The sequence below is a fragment of the Pelodiscus sinensis genome, chromosome 1 (genome assembly GCF_049634645.1).
Source record: "Pelodiscus sinensis isolate JC-2024 chromosome 1, ASM4963464v1, whole genome shotgun sequence".
Taxonomy (NCBI): Eukaryota; Metazoa; Chordata; order Testudines; family Trionychidae; genus Pelodiscus; species Pelodiscus sinensis.
The window spans coordinates 151029820-151048687 of NC_134711.1; the positions used below are offsets into that span (position 1 = coordinate 151029820).

Genomic DNA, 18868 nt, shown 5'->3' on the forward strand with positions numbered 1-18868 from the left:
CAAGATATCTGAAAAGGCAACACATGGACATTTGCTGGCGAACACTTTAACCTGCCTGGGCACTCATGAATGGATCTCAAAGTCACCATATTATTTCAGGCCAGTTCCACAAATCAAATACACAGGGAAGCCTTGGAACTTAACTTCATTTACAAGTTTGGGACCCATCACAAAGGTATGAATTCCCTGGCTAGCACACTACCTTCCATATCCCAATGACTTAACCAACCAAACAATGGGTACTTAAGAACAATTTGCACCTTCTCTAGCAAATTCTTGTTACCTGAACACTCTAATTCACTATTTTCCCCTTTCCTTCTCCCCCTCCCCAGCCCCTATTTATTTTGGAACTGGACTTCTAATACTCCAGTTATCTGATGAAGTGGGCTGTGCCCACGGAAGCTCACGATACCATCTACACGTTTTGTTAGTCTCTAAGGTGCTGTTGTTTTTTTAAGTTTCCCCAGATCAGGCTGCGCTGCCGCCCCCCCTACAATTGGCTGAGCCCGACCACTCAGCTGCTCAAGCCTGACGCTTTCTGCCTGTGTTCCACGGCGCACGCGCACAACCCGGCGTGGGTGGGTCGCTCTGCTTAAGGTCTCTCACTAGGCACGCGCGCGCGTGGCTGCCCTAGCTGTCGCCGTGTCGGCGCATGCGTCAAGCTGAAGGCCGGCGCCGCGCTGAATGGACCCCAGTAGGTTCACTGAGTGCGCGCGCGGCTGCCCTAGCTGTCGCCGTGTCGGCGCATGCGTAAAGCTAAAGGCCGGCGCCGCGCTGAATGGACCCCAGTAGGTTCACTGAGTGCGCGCGCGCGGGCTCCTCCGTTTGCCCTTCCCCCCACCCCCTTCTACTCCCGACACGGTTCCGCGTCTCGCTCCCTCAGCCATTGGCCTCCGTCGGGGCGAGTGCGCCTGCGCGGCGGCCCGGCAGTGACACCACCAGCCCATCCAGCTCTTCGCCCCTGCCACGTACGGGCAGCGGCAGCGTCGGCGATCGGGCGGGGCCGGAGCCGCGGCCCGCTGAGGAGGAGCCGGAGCAGGTGAGCGGGGCCTCGTCGCCCGGGCTGAAAATGCCCCCTCCCCCCAGCACCACCCCCCCGCGCCTCAGGGCCGGGTGGTACCGCCCCCCCCCAACGCCGGGGCCGCTGCTGCTGGGAGCGGGGGGGGGGTCAGAGGAGGCAGCGCCCCCCCCAAAAAGAACCAATCTCTGCCGTTCACGCGCGTCTGGTCCGTTGCCCTTGTGCGGAGCCGGGGGGGGGGGGGGCTGTGGCGCGGAGCCGGTTTCTCGGGCTTGTCTACACGGGCGTAGCGAGGGTTCCCCATTCACGCCTCCAAGGCCGGCAGACCTGTGTGGGCATCAGCGCAGGGTGGGGGGCAATTCCCCCCCTCCCCCCCCCCCCGCAGCAGATGCAGCTGGCGCCGCGGGGTGTTTGCCCGGGTGAGCTCCTGCCCGAACACATCTTAGTCCGTGAGCGGCCCCGGGGCTGCCCGTTGTTTGAATGGTGACCGGCTACCCCGCCGAGACGCGTTGACGCCAAGAGTGGGGGCTGGTGTTGTGGCTTGAGGGCGCTGTATTCCGCGCTGGGTTCACTCATTAGTTCTCGCTCCTCAGGGTCGGGCGCTCGGAGGGGCTTGGTTTACACTTAACAATGAGCTGCTCCAACTACCTCACTTAAGGATGCCCCCACCCAAAAAGTCACTTTTGTGGGACACAGGTCATCCTGCCCCCTTCTGGGGATCCTGTGCCTCTCAGAAAAGTGACTTAACTATATCACTCCCTCCCACCCCCCCCAAATCCCTCCTGTTGATGTAGGAAGCATCTATGTTACTACAGTGCTCCAGTGGCACACCTGCAGTGCCATAGATGGGCCACTGCAGTAAACCCTGTTTAATTGGTTAACCGGTTAATCATGCTTAGCTAGTTAACCAGTTAAAGAAGGGGGTGAAGAGGGGTGGAGGGGGAGAGCAGACAGGAGTGCTGCCTCCTCCCCTGCTGGGGTTAGGGGCTGCTCTGACTGGGCTGGGGAGCTGCTCCGGCCCACAGTGGTGAACCAGTAAGCCTCACCCGTTAAGGATGAGGCTTTCCGGTTAACCATTCACATCCCTAGTGTAAACATACCCTTACAGCATAATATGAATGTCCATACATGTAATTAATAGGCAGTAATTAATTGTTTTTACCTCCCACCTTATTATGGATTAAATTTCATATGCAGACAGTCCTATATTCATTTTGCTCTGCTGCTGCCTCACTTACTGTCTTGTCAGAGAAACTTGTCCCATTTGAACTAAAGAGTGGGTTTTTTTCTTTTAAAGCTTTGTTTAGCAGAGTTTATTGTTTCTCTGCTCCTGCTATATGAATTTGCAGGCAATTCAGAGGATTATGACATTGGTTTGCTATAGAAATGATTGTGAGGTCACAAATTTAGCATGGATTTAAGCATCAGATGCAAATAGAAGATGGGCTATAACAAATATAGTAAGAAATTATGGAGAAATATAAAAAAAAGTGAGAAATTACCTTATTCAAATGTGGTAATTTTAAGAGAGCTTGTTTTTTTTTTTTAAAGACAAAGTACAGAACGGTTTGTCACTACCAGAATTATATTGACATTCCTCCTTTGGGTATCTTCACTTGAAAGTTATTTCAAAGGAAAACTGCAAACAGATGCAGTCCTCAAGATGTTTATTTTAAATCCTGTATAATGAACTCATGCAGGCTGGTGAACAGTTGGACAGCCAAGTGCTGTTAAAAATTTTTCTTGTTCTCTTTATGTGAGAGACATATGAAATGGATTTCCATGGGTAATCTTACCAAATAAGCTAATGTGCTTATGTAAGCATGTTTACGGTAATTAATATTCCCTAACAGTATTTGTAGTGGTACACCCCATGCATCCAGAAGCTACTTTTAAGCCTGAGATTCAACGCTGTAGAGTTGTAATGGTTATTAATAAGGTTGAAGTGTGGTTCTCATTAGGGATGTTAAATATTGATTAATTTACTAGTCGAGTAGTCAATAGAATTTCCATCGACTAGTCGATAGGCACTTCCACATTCCTCCCAGCAGGGGCTCTTGTGCATTTCAAAGTTGGAACTCTGCATGCAGCCCAGGGCTGACTCAGGGCTCCACAAGGGCGCTTCTGCTTTGAAATGCACAAAAACATAATTTGAGACATTTTGATGTGTGTATACATGCACATTTATGTATGTAGTGTACTCCCTGGGCTCTTGTGCATTTCAAAGCGGAAGCACCAACATGGAGCCCAGAGTTAGCGGGACTTCCTGCTGGCCCTCGACATGCAGAGTGCCAGCTTTGAAATGTACAAGAGTCCCCAGTGGGGGCTCTTGTGCATTTCAAAGCGAAAGCGCCTGAATGGAGCCTGGGGTCAGTGGGGGGTGAGAATGTGGTGCTGCCGCTCCATGCGGTGCTGCCGCTTTGAAATGCCACATGGAACTGGGGTCAGCTAGGAACTCCCAGCTGACCCAAGGCTCCATGCACTTTGAAATGCTGGGGTACAGCCTCTGTGCAGCGCTGACGCTTTGAAATGCCATAGTGGGGCTTCAAAGGGGCAGTGCCCAAAGCTGATTCTAGGCTCTGTGTGGCGCTGCCCCTTTGAAACGCTGCTGTGGCATTTCAAAGGGGCAGCACCGCACAGAACCTGGGGTCAGCTCCTGAAGAGCAGTCTGCCTTTCAGTTGGTGTGGCTCTCTGATCACAACTGCCGCTTCTTGTCCAGTTTGATTCTCCACTCCAGAGCATTCCTGTTCTAAGAACTTTCACTTAATGTCAGAGCACCTTCAGCCTCAAATCAGGAAGTTGAGGTCTGGGCTGTAAAACAGGCAGTCCTCGACTTACGCGGATCCGACTTATGTCGGATCCGCAGTTACGCACGGGGCTCCCCCGGAGGACACGGACTGCGGGACCTCGTGGTCCTGCCGCCCGTGTACTCCGGGGCTTTCTCCGCGTCTCCCTGGTCTGCAGACCAGGAAGACGTGGAGTAAAGCCGCGGAGGGGCTCGGGCAGCGAGGCAGCCCAGGCGTGCCTGGGCTGCTCCGCTGCCGGCTTCCCCGAGGCTTTGCAAAGCCGCAGGGGGGCTCGGGCATTGAGGCTTTGCCCGAGCCCCCCCCACGGCTTTGCAAAGCCTCGGGGAAGCCAGCAGCGGAGCAGCCGCGCCTGGGCTGCCTTGCTGCCCGAGGCGCCACCCCCCCCCCCCCCCCGGGGCTTTGCAAAGCCTCAGGGAAGCCGGAAGCGGAGCAGCCCAGGCGCGCCTGGGCTGCCTCGCTGCTGGCGTCCTCAGAGGCTTTGCTCCCCATTTCCCTGGCAGACCAGGGAGACTGGGAGCAAAGCCGCAGAGGACCCAGGTGGCGGGACCGCGGTGCGTCTCGGTCCGCCGCCGCGTCTTCCTGGTCTGCTGGGGTGGGGGTGGGGGGCAGCTAGTACGCCCCTCCCCCCCAGCAGACTAGGCTTTTCTCCAGACGCCTGTGGCAGAGCAGCTGGGGCGCTGCCGGTTGGTCCTGCAGCGCTGCTCTGGGCGCTACTGGACCAATCCGGCAGCACCCCAGCTGCTCTGCCCCAGGCTTCCTGGAGTCAACTTCTGGTCAGTTTCAGCAGCGGCTGAATCAGGACGCCTGGGGCAGAGCAGATGGGATGCTGCTGGGTTGGTCCAGTAGCGCCAAGGAGCGGCGCTACTGGAGCAACCCAGCAGCACCCCAGCTGCTCTGCCCCAGGAGTCCCCAAGTCAGCTTCTGCTGAAACTGACCAGCGCTGACTACAGGAAGCCCGAGGCAGAGTTGCTCTGCCCCGGGCTTCCTGGAATCAGCTGCTGATTAGTTTCAGCAGCAGCTGACTTGGGGATGCCTGGGGTTCTTAAGTTGATTCTGTATGTAAGTCAGAACTGGCAGTCAGTTTCAGCAGCGGCTGAATCTGGACGCCAGTTCCGACTTACATACAGATTCAACTTAAGAACAAACCTACAGTCCCTATCTTGTACGTAACCCGGGGACTGCCTGTATAGCAAAACCAATCTAAAATGTAAACTTAATTTTTTAAAGTAAATTTTGGGATGCTGAGAAAATAGAGGTTACTAGAACAGATGTTTAAACAATGTATGTTACTCAGAGTTTAAATAGAAGTTGTTAAAGTAAATTATTTCATCCCTATAACATGCCATGATATGAAAAGTATGTAGCTGCTGTGAAGACTCGCAATAAGTTAACCTTTCTTGGCTTTCTGATGCAGATCTCATGTCCTATTTGTAATATACCATTGATCAGCATCACTTCTGGCAGTGCATGGCGGGACATCTGAACACCATCTGGAAGTAAAGTGGGAAGCCTGAAAAACAGTCTAGCAAATCTGTAAGAATTTATTACTACAAAAAGATATTGGTGGCAAGAAAATAAAGGAAGATCTAGAGGTGCTATAGAAGATATGTTATAAAAACAGTTTTCATAATGCTCCTTTCCCATAACCAGAGCTCGACAATTAGTGTAGTCTACTCGCCTGTGGCGAGTAGATTACAAGCTGGCACAGTCACGCAGCGTGGTAAGCGCATGCGCAGCATGCCGAACCGCGCGGCTGGCGAGTGGGGCTCGCTGCTGCTTGGCGAGCCCTGCCAATAACTAATAACATCTCACAAGCTCTGGAGTCGAAATTCCTCTGTCCAAAAAACTGAACAATGCCATAGCAATAGTACAAGCTTCAGTATTTTACTCAGCCATTATATCCCAAATCTGACCTGAAAGGCACTCTAATATATTAACTCACTCACTGTACCTGTCTAATTCCTGTCCTCTTTTCTGAACTATCAAAGTGACTTTCGTAATATAGCTGATTGTTTGCTTTTCTTTTTGTGTAAGCTGACATCTAGTAAGTACATCAGTTGGACCAAAGCTTTTGTTCATTTTAAACAGGAGAACCTATTAGATTCAAATGAAAACACAGAACACTACCAGTCCTGAGCAAGGCTGTAATATTCTCACTTATATTGTAGCAACACAGTACAATTTGGTTTCTTATCAAACGTTAAAACACTGGGCTAAATGTGTGGAGAAGCATCAAGATGTAGCATATTCAAGGCTTTATTCTGTGAAGCTGAAAGAGATGTTCTTCAGCTTGAAAACTTTTAAAATTGATCAACTTGAGCAAGTTTCTGAAATATGTCCTTAAAAAAAAAAAAGCGTGTGTCTGGTCTCTTGCATGTGCATACGAAGATTTTTTCCAGAGGAAATTGAGAAGATTCGAGAAGACCCAAGCCATTGTCATCTTCCTTTCTTCTGTATGCTCTGTCTGCCTTCCACTTTGGCAGTAGGGGAGTTGAAATATAAGGCTTCCTAAATTCTGAGCTCCTCTGATGTTATCAGGATAATGAAGAAATCCCTCTTATTTCCTCTCACTCCAGAGCCTTGTGTTCCCAGTAGGAATCCGGGGAAAAAAATAATGTTTTTCCCCAGCCCACATTCTCAGGCTTCCTTTGTACCTCTGTCCTCAGAAATATTATTATGTACACTGGAATAATGAAATATTTTTGGCAAACAAAACTTTACCTAATGTATACTTTTTGGGAGTTAACATTTCTTGCTAGGATTTCTGATACATTTCTCAAGTTTGGTGTTTCAGGATAAGTAGTAATTTCAAGCTATATATTTTTATTGAAATTTATAAAGACTTTCATCGAAATTATGACTTCTAGTTTGAAAATTGCTCTAATATAGGAATAGTTATAAGCTTCAGAACTGCATTAGAAAGCACTCTACACGAATTTAACTCAACAAATTTGGGAGTGTAAAAAAGGCTGAAATAAAACTGAAATTTAAAAATACCTTAAATGAGTTATTTTTTTGCTCATTTAAAAAAGTGTACTGTGAAAAATGGGTTTGTAGTTTACTCAGTTTATGGTTGCATCCTAAAATGTGACACATGCATTAGAGATCTGGTTTTGCAGGAAAGCTTAAGTAGGATCTCTCAGCTGGTAGCTTTCTCATTTCCTCTTTTTTTCCCTTGCATTCAGACACACCTGTCCCAATTTGATCTTCCTCCCAAACTCTTATTTCATCAAAGCATCTCAACCTCCAAAACAATTTGAAGTACTGGGGCTTTGCATTTTATCTGCTTTGCTTGTGACTGTGAGATAGAAATAGAGGTCTCATAGAAATAGCTAGAGAGATGATCACATGCTTTTTTAATGTATCAAGGCAGTGCTTTTGCACTGTTACTCACCTCCATGAAATACACGCCTCTCTCAAATGCCATTCTTAAAATATTGTAAATGTAAATACTAGGAATGTAAAATGTTACCTGGTAAGCATTAGCATTACTGGCATACTTATCTGGTAACTGGTAGGGATGTTAAAATGAGAATAACCCCTGAATTTTTAAACCGGCTCCCTGCGTGTACTAGTTCCCATGGAGCTGTTTATTCCCACCTCCACCCCTCTGTTCCCTCCCTCCCCCCTCCGTGTGCTGCTGCCTCTGTATCAAATCTGGCTGTATAAAAGGCAGGCTGAGTGGATGGGTGGGTTTGTGTGTAACAGTGTAGGCGTGTAAATGGTTAACCGATGATCCTGGGCTCATCAGTTAACCTTCACGATCACATCCCTAGTAACTAGTTAACTGAAGGCCTGGGTTGGGGGTATAATTCCTCCTGTTGTGGCCTGGCCGTCAGGACCCCTGCTGGCTGGAGGAGACCCATGGAACAGTGGGACCCTGGTTAAACTATTAAAATGGTATTGTTTAATCCATTAATTTTTAAGGCGTATTTACATCCCCAGTAAATATATCTACTCGAACGCATATGTTTTAACATGGTAACAGCTAAATATTGAACAGATTTTTTTGTTCTTAAACTTTACAGGAAGTAAAAACCCCATATTTCCATCTCAGAACTTTAAAATTTGGCTTAAAACAGAGAGGATAACTTTTTGAATATCTCATTTTGTAAATCTTCATTTTGTACATGAAGAGTTGTGAAATGCCTGATAAACTATGTTCTCTCAATTGTTAATTTGGTAGAGATGTGTCCAAGAAAGCTGCCCTAGAGAATAGTCTCATAATGTTTCTGAAATCCAGGAAGTTACAAGTACTGTGTCGGGCTATGGTGGTTGTGAAACAAATCATTTTCTAAAAGATGTCGTGTTAATGTTTTTTGTTAACAGATTATAGGCAATCCAGAATCCATCATGAATGGACAACTAGATTTAAGTGGGAAGCTGATTATTAAAGCTCAACTGGGGGAGGATATTAGGAGAATTCCAATTCATAATGAGGACATCACCTATGATGAGCTAGTGCTGATGATGCAGAGAGTTTTCAGAGGAAAACTTCTGAGTAATGATGAAGTCACAATAAAGTATAAGGATGAAGGTAAGGTTTGCATATTATTAGTATTATAGTGTTTTTGTGAGACTACAAACTGTCATAAAAATATTTTTTAAAATTGTTTCTGGATGTTTCTGCCCTTGAGATGTATACATTTACATTATGAGATTATTCCAGTGTGTAAAAGCATTTCCTGAAGGATTAGAAGGTTACAAAAAAGAACCATGGCTCTAACCTCCTGTAATCTCTGGCTACATCTACACTATAACAGAAAGTTGACTTAAGCTGTGCAACCCCAGCTATGGGAATAACGTAGCTGGAGTCAGTGTACCTTAAGTTGTTGTTTTTTTCTGTGGGCTCTACACTGGTGGAGAGGGTGTAGTGATGGAAGAAACTCTACACTATTTTTGTCTGGGATAGAGTAATAGGGTCGATGAAGAGCTATCTGTGGTCATTTTGGTGGGTCAATTTGGTAGCTGGCTATTTTACATCTCTGGTTGGAACAGGGTTTCCTCTGGCCCTCACATAGATTTAAGAACTGGCTGACAGATCAAAAAGTAATTGTCAGTGGGGAATTTTCATTGGGTTGGGTAGTTTCTAGTGGGGACTTGTTGGGATTGGTAGTAGGCATGACTCAAAATGTTTTCATAATGATGTGGGAGTAATGTTGCATGACTGAGGTGAGTGTCTTCTTTTTTTCCTGCCTGTCAGTTGGGGGATATGTCTGTCAGGATGGGATTTTTGGGTTTGTGGGTTTTTTGGTTGGCTTTTTTTTTCTTCCTTTTTGCATGTGGTACCAGGCCAATTTTTCTATGGGCCAGTGAATTTACCCAAAAAAGATTCCCCACCCCTCATTTAGATTATCAAAAAGACAGATGACTCTTTAACTACAGTGTATATTTTCACTTAGAAGAAAATACCAGGTACTAAGGGGTCCTTTAATTTTATATCAGTTTTACATCTCCCTCAGTGCACAACTAGAAGGGACTGTTAATTCAGAAGTAAAGAAGGCCCATTGCTTCTCATGATGGTTGGGGGTGTGTGTGTGCGTGTGCGTGCGTGCTCGTCCGTCCGTCCAAATGTCTGAGCGAGTGGCTTTTTTTGTAAGAAACTTGTTGAGGGGGGGGAGGAAAGTTGAGCGTTGAGCGTGCCTCTTCCCCCCCCCCCCCCCCCAAAAGTGTTGGAAGTCGAAATGTGGTTGTGGCCCCTTTAAGAGCCAAAGTGATGTAGGAGCCAGGGGGGAAAAAACTGCCTCACGTACTGAGCAGGCTTCTGTCAGGAGATGAGTGGCGCCAGGAAAACAGGAGCCAGTACGTGTGGGGGGGGAAATGCCATTCCTTTACTGTGTGCTGGGAAAATAGGTGACGGTATGCTGTTCCGGGCCGTATTGCCACCAAAAAACTCTGTGTGTGTGTGTGTGTGTGTGTGTGTGTGTGTGTGTGCGCGCGCGCATCTATATATAAATAAATAAAAATATGCAAGGGGAAATTTAGTTGAGGTTATGCAGTTATCCTGAACTCAAAAGTAGAGGGAGGTGGAATTTGTAAAGTGGTGCACCTTCATATGCCAGGGAATTGGGATTAAGAATTTTACAAATGACCCAATTAGTAATATTTTTTTATTAAATCGAATATGGTTAATACCTTTCCTTTATCGCTGCACTACAATTAAGAGCTAATTTTTTCTCTACCAGAGAAACGCTAGCTAGAGGGAGAAATGAAATGCTGGCTACATGTAGATTAGGGATGTAAAATCCCAGTTAACTGGTTAAAGGCAGTGTTTAACCAGTTAACTAATTAAAGGGAGGGCAGGTTGGGGAGTTGCTCCAGCTTTGTTGGGCTGCAGCATCTCCCCCCTTCCCTCCCCCCCTTCCGCCTATGCTGGGATGGAACAGCACCCTCGCTGCAGACCAAGTCTGGTTGTTTAGAGTATGCCTGACAGGCCCTGCAGAGCTGGAATAGTCTCCTGCCTGGAGTGGTCAGGGAGCTGCTGCAGTCCCCACTGTTGAACTAGAATTGGTACCTGGTAAGGATGAGGCTTACTGATTAACCATTCACATCCCTAGTGTAGATGGTGTGGGAAGGTTACGGGAAAAGAATCCCATGTGTATTTGGGTAATCTTTTAAAATGAATGATGCTTGGTTAAAAAGACATAATAGGGTAGTAGCTGCGGTTATTGATAAAATAGGTAAGTTAGGATGGAAGGTGATAGTGGAACCCGATTTAAGGGATAAAAATGGCTATTTGTATAAGCCCAGTATTGTTTTTGTTGGAGGAGAAACTGCAGGGCCAACAGGGAAAAGGTGACCTATTACTCTGATTTGGAGAAGGATATTAAAGAATTAACTGGGAGTAGAAATGTCCACATTTTTGGCCTTGTAATTGGGGCTTGAGGCAAACGGAGCCAAAGTAATGATGAACTGAATGAATTCCTTGGAATTGAGTAAGGCAAACTTCTGTGGACTCATGCCATTACCAATATGGTGGCTGTGTTCAGTGACAAGTAGTGATCCTGGAGCTCCATTCTGAATATTCTGATATATTTATATGTACTTAACTTTTTTCTTTTTTACCTTGGATTATTGGTTGTCATTATCTCTATCTACATTTTCACCTGTCCTTTTATATATGAAGGTTTTTAACTTATTTCATACTTTATAATTTATTATATTTTAAGTTATATTTTTTAATGGATATGACCGTGGCCAATCCACAAAGAGTAACCAGAAAAGGGTAGTTTAGTCACGCCTGTGCATATATAGCAGAGAAAGGCATAATTAGAACTCATGACAGGAAGCTGAAGCCAGACAAACCCAAATTAGAAATTAGACACAATTTTTTAACAGTGGAGATGGTTAACCACTGGAACAAACTACCAAGGGAAGAACTTGATTCTCAGTCTCTTGATGTCTTCAGATCAAAACTGACTGCCTTTGTGGAAGATATCCTTCAGGCAAACTGAAGTTATTGTACTCAGTACAAGGTATTTGGGTGAAATTAAATGGCCTGTGATGTAGAGGCTACATGATCTAATGATCCCTCCTGACATTAGAGTCTTTGAATTAGGAAATGAATAAAAAAAAAGATTTCTGGTCTCTTCCCTTCCTCTGTTAATATCTTCAGGTAACATTCCCTTAACGAATTCTGGGCTGCATTCTGCTACAACAAAAATTAGGTTTTCCCAAACTCTTTTCAGGGTACTCCTGAAATTCCTTTCCTTTTTGACCTTGTGGTTCTTCTCCTTTCCACCCAATGCATGAAAGAAAGAAATAGCTTGAGCCTCTTTGTCCCCCGCTTCTCTCCTCTCCTCGGAAAGGAGCTGGGGCTTGTGAGCTCTTCAGATACCTGCCTCATTTCTTCCTGTTCTACTTATTGAAAGAGTGATGAGTCCTGTTGAAACAAAAAACAGGACTATGTAGCACTTTAAAGACTAACAAGATGGTTTATTAGGTGATGAGCTTTCGTGGGCCATACCCACTTCCTCAGATCAATATGTGGAAGAACGTCGGCACAACCATAAATACCAAAGTGATACAATCAAAAAAAAAGTGAACGCATGTGAAATTGACAAATCAAATTTTAGAACAGAGTGGAGGTATGGGGGGAAGGTAAGTTTCTGTGAGGTAGTGACATAGGGGTGATAATAGGAAAAGTTTCTGTGAGGTAATGACATGAGGGGTGATAATTGGGGAAGCTATCTTTGTAATGGGTGAGATAATTAGTCTTTGTTTAAACCCATACATAAAGTGTCAAATTTAAGATTAAATGACAATTCTGAAGCTTCTCCTTGAAGTCTGGAGTTAGTCTCTTTGAAGCAATATGCATGTTTTAAGGTCATTAAGTGAATGATCAGTCTGGCTGAAATGGCAGGCAATAGCTTTCTCTCTGAGAGTCTTATGTCTGTTTTGTGTGCATTGATTCTTTGGCAAAGTGTCTGAGACGTTTGTATAATGTACACAGCAGACGGACACTTTAGGCACATGATGGCATAAATTATATTTCTGGATGAACAGGAATTTGTGTTCTTATAAGAACGGCCGTACTGGGTCAGACCAAAGGTCCATCTAGCCCAGTATTCTGTCTGCTGACAGTGGCCAGCACCAGGTGCCCCAGAGAGGGTGGACCGAAGACAATTATCAAGTGATTTGTCTCCTGCCATCCCTCTCCAGCCCCTGACAAACAAAGGCCAAGGACACCATTTTATCCCCTGGCTAATAGCCTTTTATGGACCTAAACTCCATGAAATTATCTAGCTTCTTTTTAAACTCTATTATAGTCCTACCCTTCACAGCCTCCTCTGACAAGGAGATCCACAGGTTGACTACATGCTGTGTAAAGAAGAACTTTCTTTTATTAGTTTAAAACCTGCTACCCATTAATTTCATTTGGTGTCCTCTAGTTCTTCTATTATGGGAACTAATAAATAACTTTTCTTTATCAGCCCTCTCCACACCACTCATGATTTTATATACCTCTATCCTATCCCCCCTCAGTCTCTTCTTCTCTAAACTGAAAAGTCCCAGTCGCTTTAACCTCTCCTCATATGGGACCTGTTCCAAACCCCTAATCATTTTAGTTGCCCTTTTCTGAACCCTTTCAAAGGCCAAAATATCTTTTTTGAGGTGAGGAGACCACATCTGTACACAGTATTCAAGATGTGGGCGTACCATAGTTTTATACAGGGGCAGTGAGATATTCTGGGTCTTATTTTCTATCCCTTTCTTAATAATTCCTAGCATCCTATTTGCCTTTTTGACCACCGCTGCACACTGCATGGAAATTTTCAGAGAACTGTCAACGATAACTCCAAGATCTCTTTCCTGATTTGTTGTAGCCAAATTAGCCCCCATCATACTATACGTATAGTTGGGGTTATTTTTCCCGATGTGCATTACTTTACACTTATCCACATTAAATTTCATTTGCCATTTTGATCTTGATCTTGTAACTGGCATGGTTAGGTCCAATAATGGTGTCAGCAGAGTAAATATGTTGACAAAGCTGGCACCGGGGTTTGTTGCAAGGGAAAGTTCCAGGGTTGATGTTAGTGTGATACGTCCTGTGGTTGTTGGTAAGAATAATCCTGAGGTTAGGTGGTAGTCTATAGGAGACTATGGGTCTGTCTCTCAGAGCCTCTCGGAGTGTAGTATCCTGTTCCAGTATAGGTTGTAGTTTATTGATAATGCATTGGACGGGTTTAAGTTGAGGACTGTAGGTGATGACAAGTGGTGTTTTATTGTTTCAGCTACACCAGACTAACACGGCTGCATCTCTATCACTATTCTTCATGTAGACTTGTACTTCTCTGCCTTCATCATGGAGAGACCACTGGGAGGAGATTGGAAGGTTTTTTTTATAGATCTAAGCAAACGTGGCTTCCCTTCTGCTTTCTTTTCTCTTGTGTCTGTGCGTGCTGGCAGTAATGAAATAGTCTAGAATCCTTTGGAACACAGTAAGAATGCTGAAGAGATAAGTGGTCAGTAGAATTCTAGTTATGCAGTTCTCTCCGAATTGGGGTGGTGAGGATAATCCAACACAAAATCAAGAATCCTAAGTATTCTACGTCCTTTAAAAATGGCTCCTTATAGTAAGAGATCAATTGATTTTTTTTGTTTCAGTTTAACTTAAAAAAAAAAAAATACTGTTACATAATTAAGAAAATCCAATCATTTCATTCAAGGGCATTTTTTTTCTTCTTACCTCACCCTATTCCTAATACTATGCCTTTACAATAGGGGTGGGGAACCTTTTTTGTGTTGGGGGCCACTGATCCACAGAAAAATCAAGTTGGGGGCTCTCTGTTGCCTCCGTGGGCAGGATCTGGTCGTATTTTGCCCAGGACTTCCTTAGACGCTGAAGCTTCAGGGGAAGCCAAGTTAGGTACAGGCAAACTGAAAAAACAGCAAATGGTCTGGTAGCACTTTATAGACTAATAAAACATGTAAATGGTATCATGAGCTTTCATGGGCACAGCCCACTTTATCAGATGACTGGAGTGTTGGATGTCTGGGACCAAAATAAATAGGGGAGATGGGAGAAGGTGGTGGAAGAAGGGAAAATTGGGAGTCGGGGGGAGGAATAGGAAAAGGCGCAGTGGGTAAAAAATAAATCAAGGTAAAGCCGAGTCTATAAGCACCTAAAGACTAGATAGTCAAAGGGGGCAGATAAGAACCATTAATTAGCAAACAACAGAGTCAGGAAACACTTAAAGACTGATAAAACATCAGTGTGCCCCGACCCCTAGAGCTGCCGCAATGCGGACAGCAGCACAAAGCTAGGTGAGCGGGGCAGGGCAGGCACTGTTGGGCTGCAGGGACGGGTCTAGTACTTGGCTGGGATATGGAGGCTGAGCTAGTAGTGGGGCGGGCTGTGGAGGCAGTTCTGGCACTGGGAGGCTCTGGATTTGGGACTAATTGGGGGCTGGCACTGGGTTGGTACCCAGGAGGTTGGTACCGGAGTAGGGAGGTTGGTACCGGGGTAGTCTGGTGGTAGGAAATTCTAAAGGGCGGGGAGAGGGGGACTGGCACTGGGGGGCTTTGAGGGCAGGAGGCTGGGACAGGAGGGTTGAGTGCAGGGGCCTCTGGGGTTGGTGGCTGGCTGTGGGGGCTGGGCTTTTGGCAGACTGGTAATGTTTTATTTGCATGTTTGCATTTCCAGCATTTGCATAATGAATATGCAGATGTTACCAGTGCACCAAAAGCTTGTGAATGGGTTTGCTGGTCCCTGGTATCAAAAAGGTTGGGAGCCAGTATGATAGAACAACCCTTACATAGTGTCAGAAATATGTCAGTTGTCCTTGTGGTAGGAGTATAATATTAAGATCTTTGGAAGCAATCACAGTGGTTGTGGAACCTTATCGTTGGAGGTTTTAAAGAACAAGTTGGACAAACATTTGCCAGGGATGGCTTTCTTGGCCCTGCCTCAGCATAGAGGACTGGGGGCTTGATGATCTGTTGAGAGCCTGTCATTCTGCCTTATGATTGTGACACTAATTAGTACTGTAGTACCTTTATCAGCTTTCAATCAGATCTTTACTCAGAGTGCATATCGAAAGGTTAATGACATTTAAGAGCATTATTATTATTTTTCACCCTTGTTGTTTGTGCTGTAAAGCTATCTGCATTTTTAGAACATTATCCAAAAATGTAGAACAGGGTGCTAATGGCCTCCAAGTAGTTCTTTGGGAAGGAAGCATGATTAGGATAGGGGACTTGAGTTAGGACTGCACTCTATTCCTAGCTCTCCCTTGCATTGTAATCCTGAATGTCATTTATCGTCTTAGTCCCTCAGTTGCCTTATCAGTAAACAGAGATCCTGTGAGGTTTAATGTACTTGTAAAGCATTTCCAGATCTTTGGATGAAAAACAATGTATCATTAAAATATTCCTTTCTTTCCCAAAAGCAGTCTCATCTTGTAAGTTTTATTCTGTGTTTTTAATCTGAGCTTTATTAAAAACGTTACTTTAAATGTGACTGCTCTTGTGATTTCTTCAGTTGATTTGGTTTCATTTGAAAGGAATATTTTTCCAAATCTGCTTTAAATAGCAATTTATAGATTACCTTTGGTCATCTCATTAAGACTTAAAGGATGGGGTTATTTAGAAAAAAATGTATTAACTCTGTCCATTTTAAGATTTTACATTAGTCCATAATTTGTTGTATAACATGCTTGTAATATTACACATAACTATCTCTTTTTTTTTTCTAGTTGCTTGAAAACCAAATTTAACAAATTTATGGTTATAATTTGTAGGAAGTAAGCATCTTACTCTAAATGGGTGTTGGGCCTTTTCATGTTACTGTTCAATATTAACTATTTTTTAAAATTCTTTACAGATGGAGATCTTATAACAATTTTTGATAGCTCAGATCTTTCCTTTGCAATTCAGTGCAGTAGGATACTTAAACTGACATTATTTGGTAAGTACATATGTTTTATGTCACTTTTTTTTTAAATTAGGGAAGTAGGCTCTCTTCTTTGGGCACAAGAGTCCACCCGTAGCTTTATGTATGCTGGTGACATTTCCTTCAATGAAGGATGTTTATAATTAAAAGGATGCCATACGTTTAAAAATTGTCTTGCTGCCTGAAATAGCTCTCCCTACTATTGTAAGAGATGTTTAAGCTTACAGAAATTGCAAGTTAGGAGGCAAAATATTTTTGTAGCTTTATTTAATTCATTTTGCAGGGGATTGTTCAGGGAATTTTGTTGTTTCCCCACACAACCATTCACTTTCCCTGATTGGCGTGGGTCTTCCACACAGCAAGATAGGAGAGAAAAGCAAGAAAATGTGATTCTAAAACTACAGAAAGAGGGCTTCTGATAGGCATTATGCAGAAGATTAAGTCAAGTCATTTTATTGTTTTAAAAATTCAATAGATTTCAAGTTGCCTCTGTCCCTTTTAAGGAACTCTCTCTTTGAGCCAATGGCCACTTTTTAGGCAATAAGTAGGCTTGATATATAGTGCTCATACAATAGTAAGCACCCTTCTGTCAAGAGACCTAAAGAGTCCTCTGCGCTATTATGATGCTGGCTTTGTGCATTCTGTCCTTATATTAAGGAGCAGAAAGAGTGGATGTCTGTTCCACTTTGATTTGTGGTGATTGTTACTACTGATGTTAAATTCTCGGGAATAAACTTTCAGAGAATATTCTCCAATGTGAGAATTTTTGAGAATTTTCTCTTAAATACTTGTTAAATAGTTTAAAAAGAATTTTACTATTTATAATAATGTCTTTCTCTAATAAAACTTCAAGAATCATGAAAGTTTCCAATTATTAAAATTAAAATTTGGGAAAGTAAAGAAAAAAATACAGAGGTTTAAATTACTATAACTTTTATTACAAATCTTCTGTTGCAGGATACAAATATTTTTAACTTTCTGGATTCAATACAAGTCTAATCAAAATCTGCACTTTCTGAATCTGACCTATATATTCCTATCTCTTCCTCCTTCTCCTCATATATATCCTCTTCTTCGACTTCTTCTTTCTCTTCAGCATCATCAATTTCTTCTTCCTCATTTCTCTGGTTCTGTCCCCTTTTTTCTCTTGGGGATTTCAACAAAGCATCATTTGGGTTTTTAAGAAGCTTTATATTATGGGCTATGAATGTTAGCTTGCCTGCCTTTTCTTGTGTTAACTTGTTTCTTTTTGCATTATGAATGATACTGTAAGTACTGAAACTTCTTTCAGTTGCTGCCGTTGTTGGTGGCATATTCAATATGTTGATTGCTGCTTTCCCTAATTTTGATCCATAGCAAATACCTTTCCACCATGTTACTGCATCTACTGAGCCAGCTGATTTTGTTACGTATGATTTTCCAAAAAAACCTTCTTTAGCACAATACTCTGGAAGCTCTGCAATGACTTTTGCTGAGTGATCAGTGCCATACATTCTTGTGACTAATTTATCGATGAATTCAGTTCCTTGTACTTGTTCATTTCTAGTAAGGCACTCACCACTGAATTTTGGATCTAGAATATTTGCAGCATAGTGAATGTCTTTTAGAGCCATATCTCTTCTTTTTCCAAAGCTTTTCATCACATCCTGTTTTTCTTGTTTGGTAAGTAGACTTTTGGGAAGTAGCCTATCAAAATGATCACTTTATTCTCTGAAACATTCAGGAACTTTGCTCATTTTTGGCTGGTCAGCTTCAAGCAGCGTAATCCATTTAACAACAGAATTTATCAGTGCATGCAGTTTTTGGACCTGTACCCAAAATACATCTTCACCCAGGATTGAATTCCTGGTATGTTTTCTCAGTTTTAGTCTGTAAATCTTCATGCAAGGCAACAGCAAGGCATTTTAAGACATTTTTTTATTTCAATAAGATTTTCAAACAATATGAAATGGAACCCCACCTAGTTTTAACTGGCAATTTAAGTGCACAAGTTTGATTTTTCTCTTTTTGAAATGCAGTAAAATGAGCACGTAAAACTTGCGATTTAATTTCCTTCACAATAGTTTTACAGGTAGCTTCAGTTTCTTGAACAGATTTTAAGTTACTGATGTCACCAATTAGCAAATTTAGTGTATGAGCAGCACAAGTGTACATAGCAATGTGATTGTATTTTTTGTTAAGCATTGATAAGGATTTCACCATTGCTGCAGCATTATCAGTGACAATGGCACCAAATTTTTCACTGCTTATGTCTGTCATATTTCTTCCATACGGAATGCCATATACTCAGCAGAATGGCGTTCAACATCGGTTGCCACTGTCTTGTAAAACACTGGTTTGGGGTGTTGATATAATAAAATTTATAACAGATTCATCTCTTCGGTTGCTCCAAGCATCACACTGCAGTGCAAGAGAAGAGGCTTCAGCAATTTTTGTTTTTATAAGAGCATCAACACGTTGATATTCAGCTTTCAAAAGTTTGTTAGAAAGTGTGTACCTGGATGGCATCTTGTAAGATGCTCTCAGTTTTTGCATGAAAGTAATCCAATCTTCGTTTTCAACCAGTGAAAGAGGCGATCCCGATGAGAATATAGCTTGTGCAAAAAATTCACCCAACACTTTGTTTTCAGTTTCATTCATAGAAT

General features: G+C 43.4%; 1 protein-coding gene across 4 annotated transcripts in view; it reads left to right on the forward strand.

Annotated features, from left to right (window-relative positions):
• The first annotated feature begins 649 nt into the window (after positions 1-649).
• The window catches only part of TFG (trafficking from ER to golgi regulator), a 34544-nt gene continuing 16325 nt past the window's right edge, over positions 650-18868 (forward strand). For 2 of the 4 annotated variants that reach the window (XM_075907608.1, XM_075907619.1), the window contains exons 1-3: positions 650-1039; positions 8156-8363; positions 16155-16238. In XM_075907608.1, the coding sequence (XP_075763723.1) occupies positions 779-1039; positions 8156-8363; positions 16155-16238 (553 nt within the window). In that variant the 5' untranslated portion in view covers positions 650-778. Of the gene's footprint in view, positions 1040-5240; positions 5360-8155; positions 8364-16154; positions 16239-18868 lie in introns of all 4 variants that reach the window. The other 2 variants (XM_075907627.1, XM_075907597.1) reach the window with 2 other exon arrangements.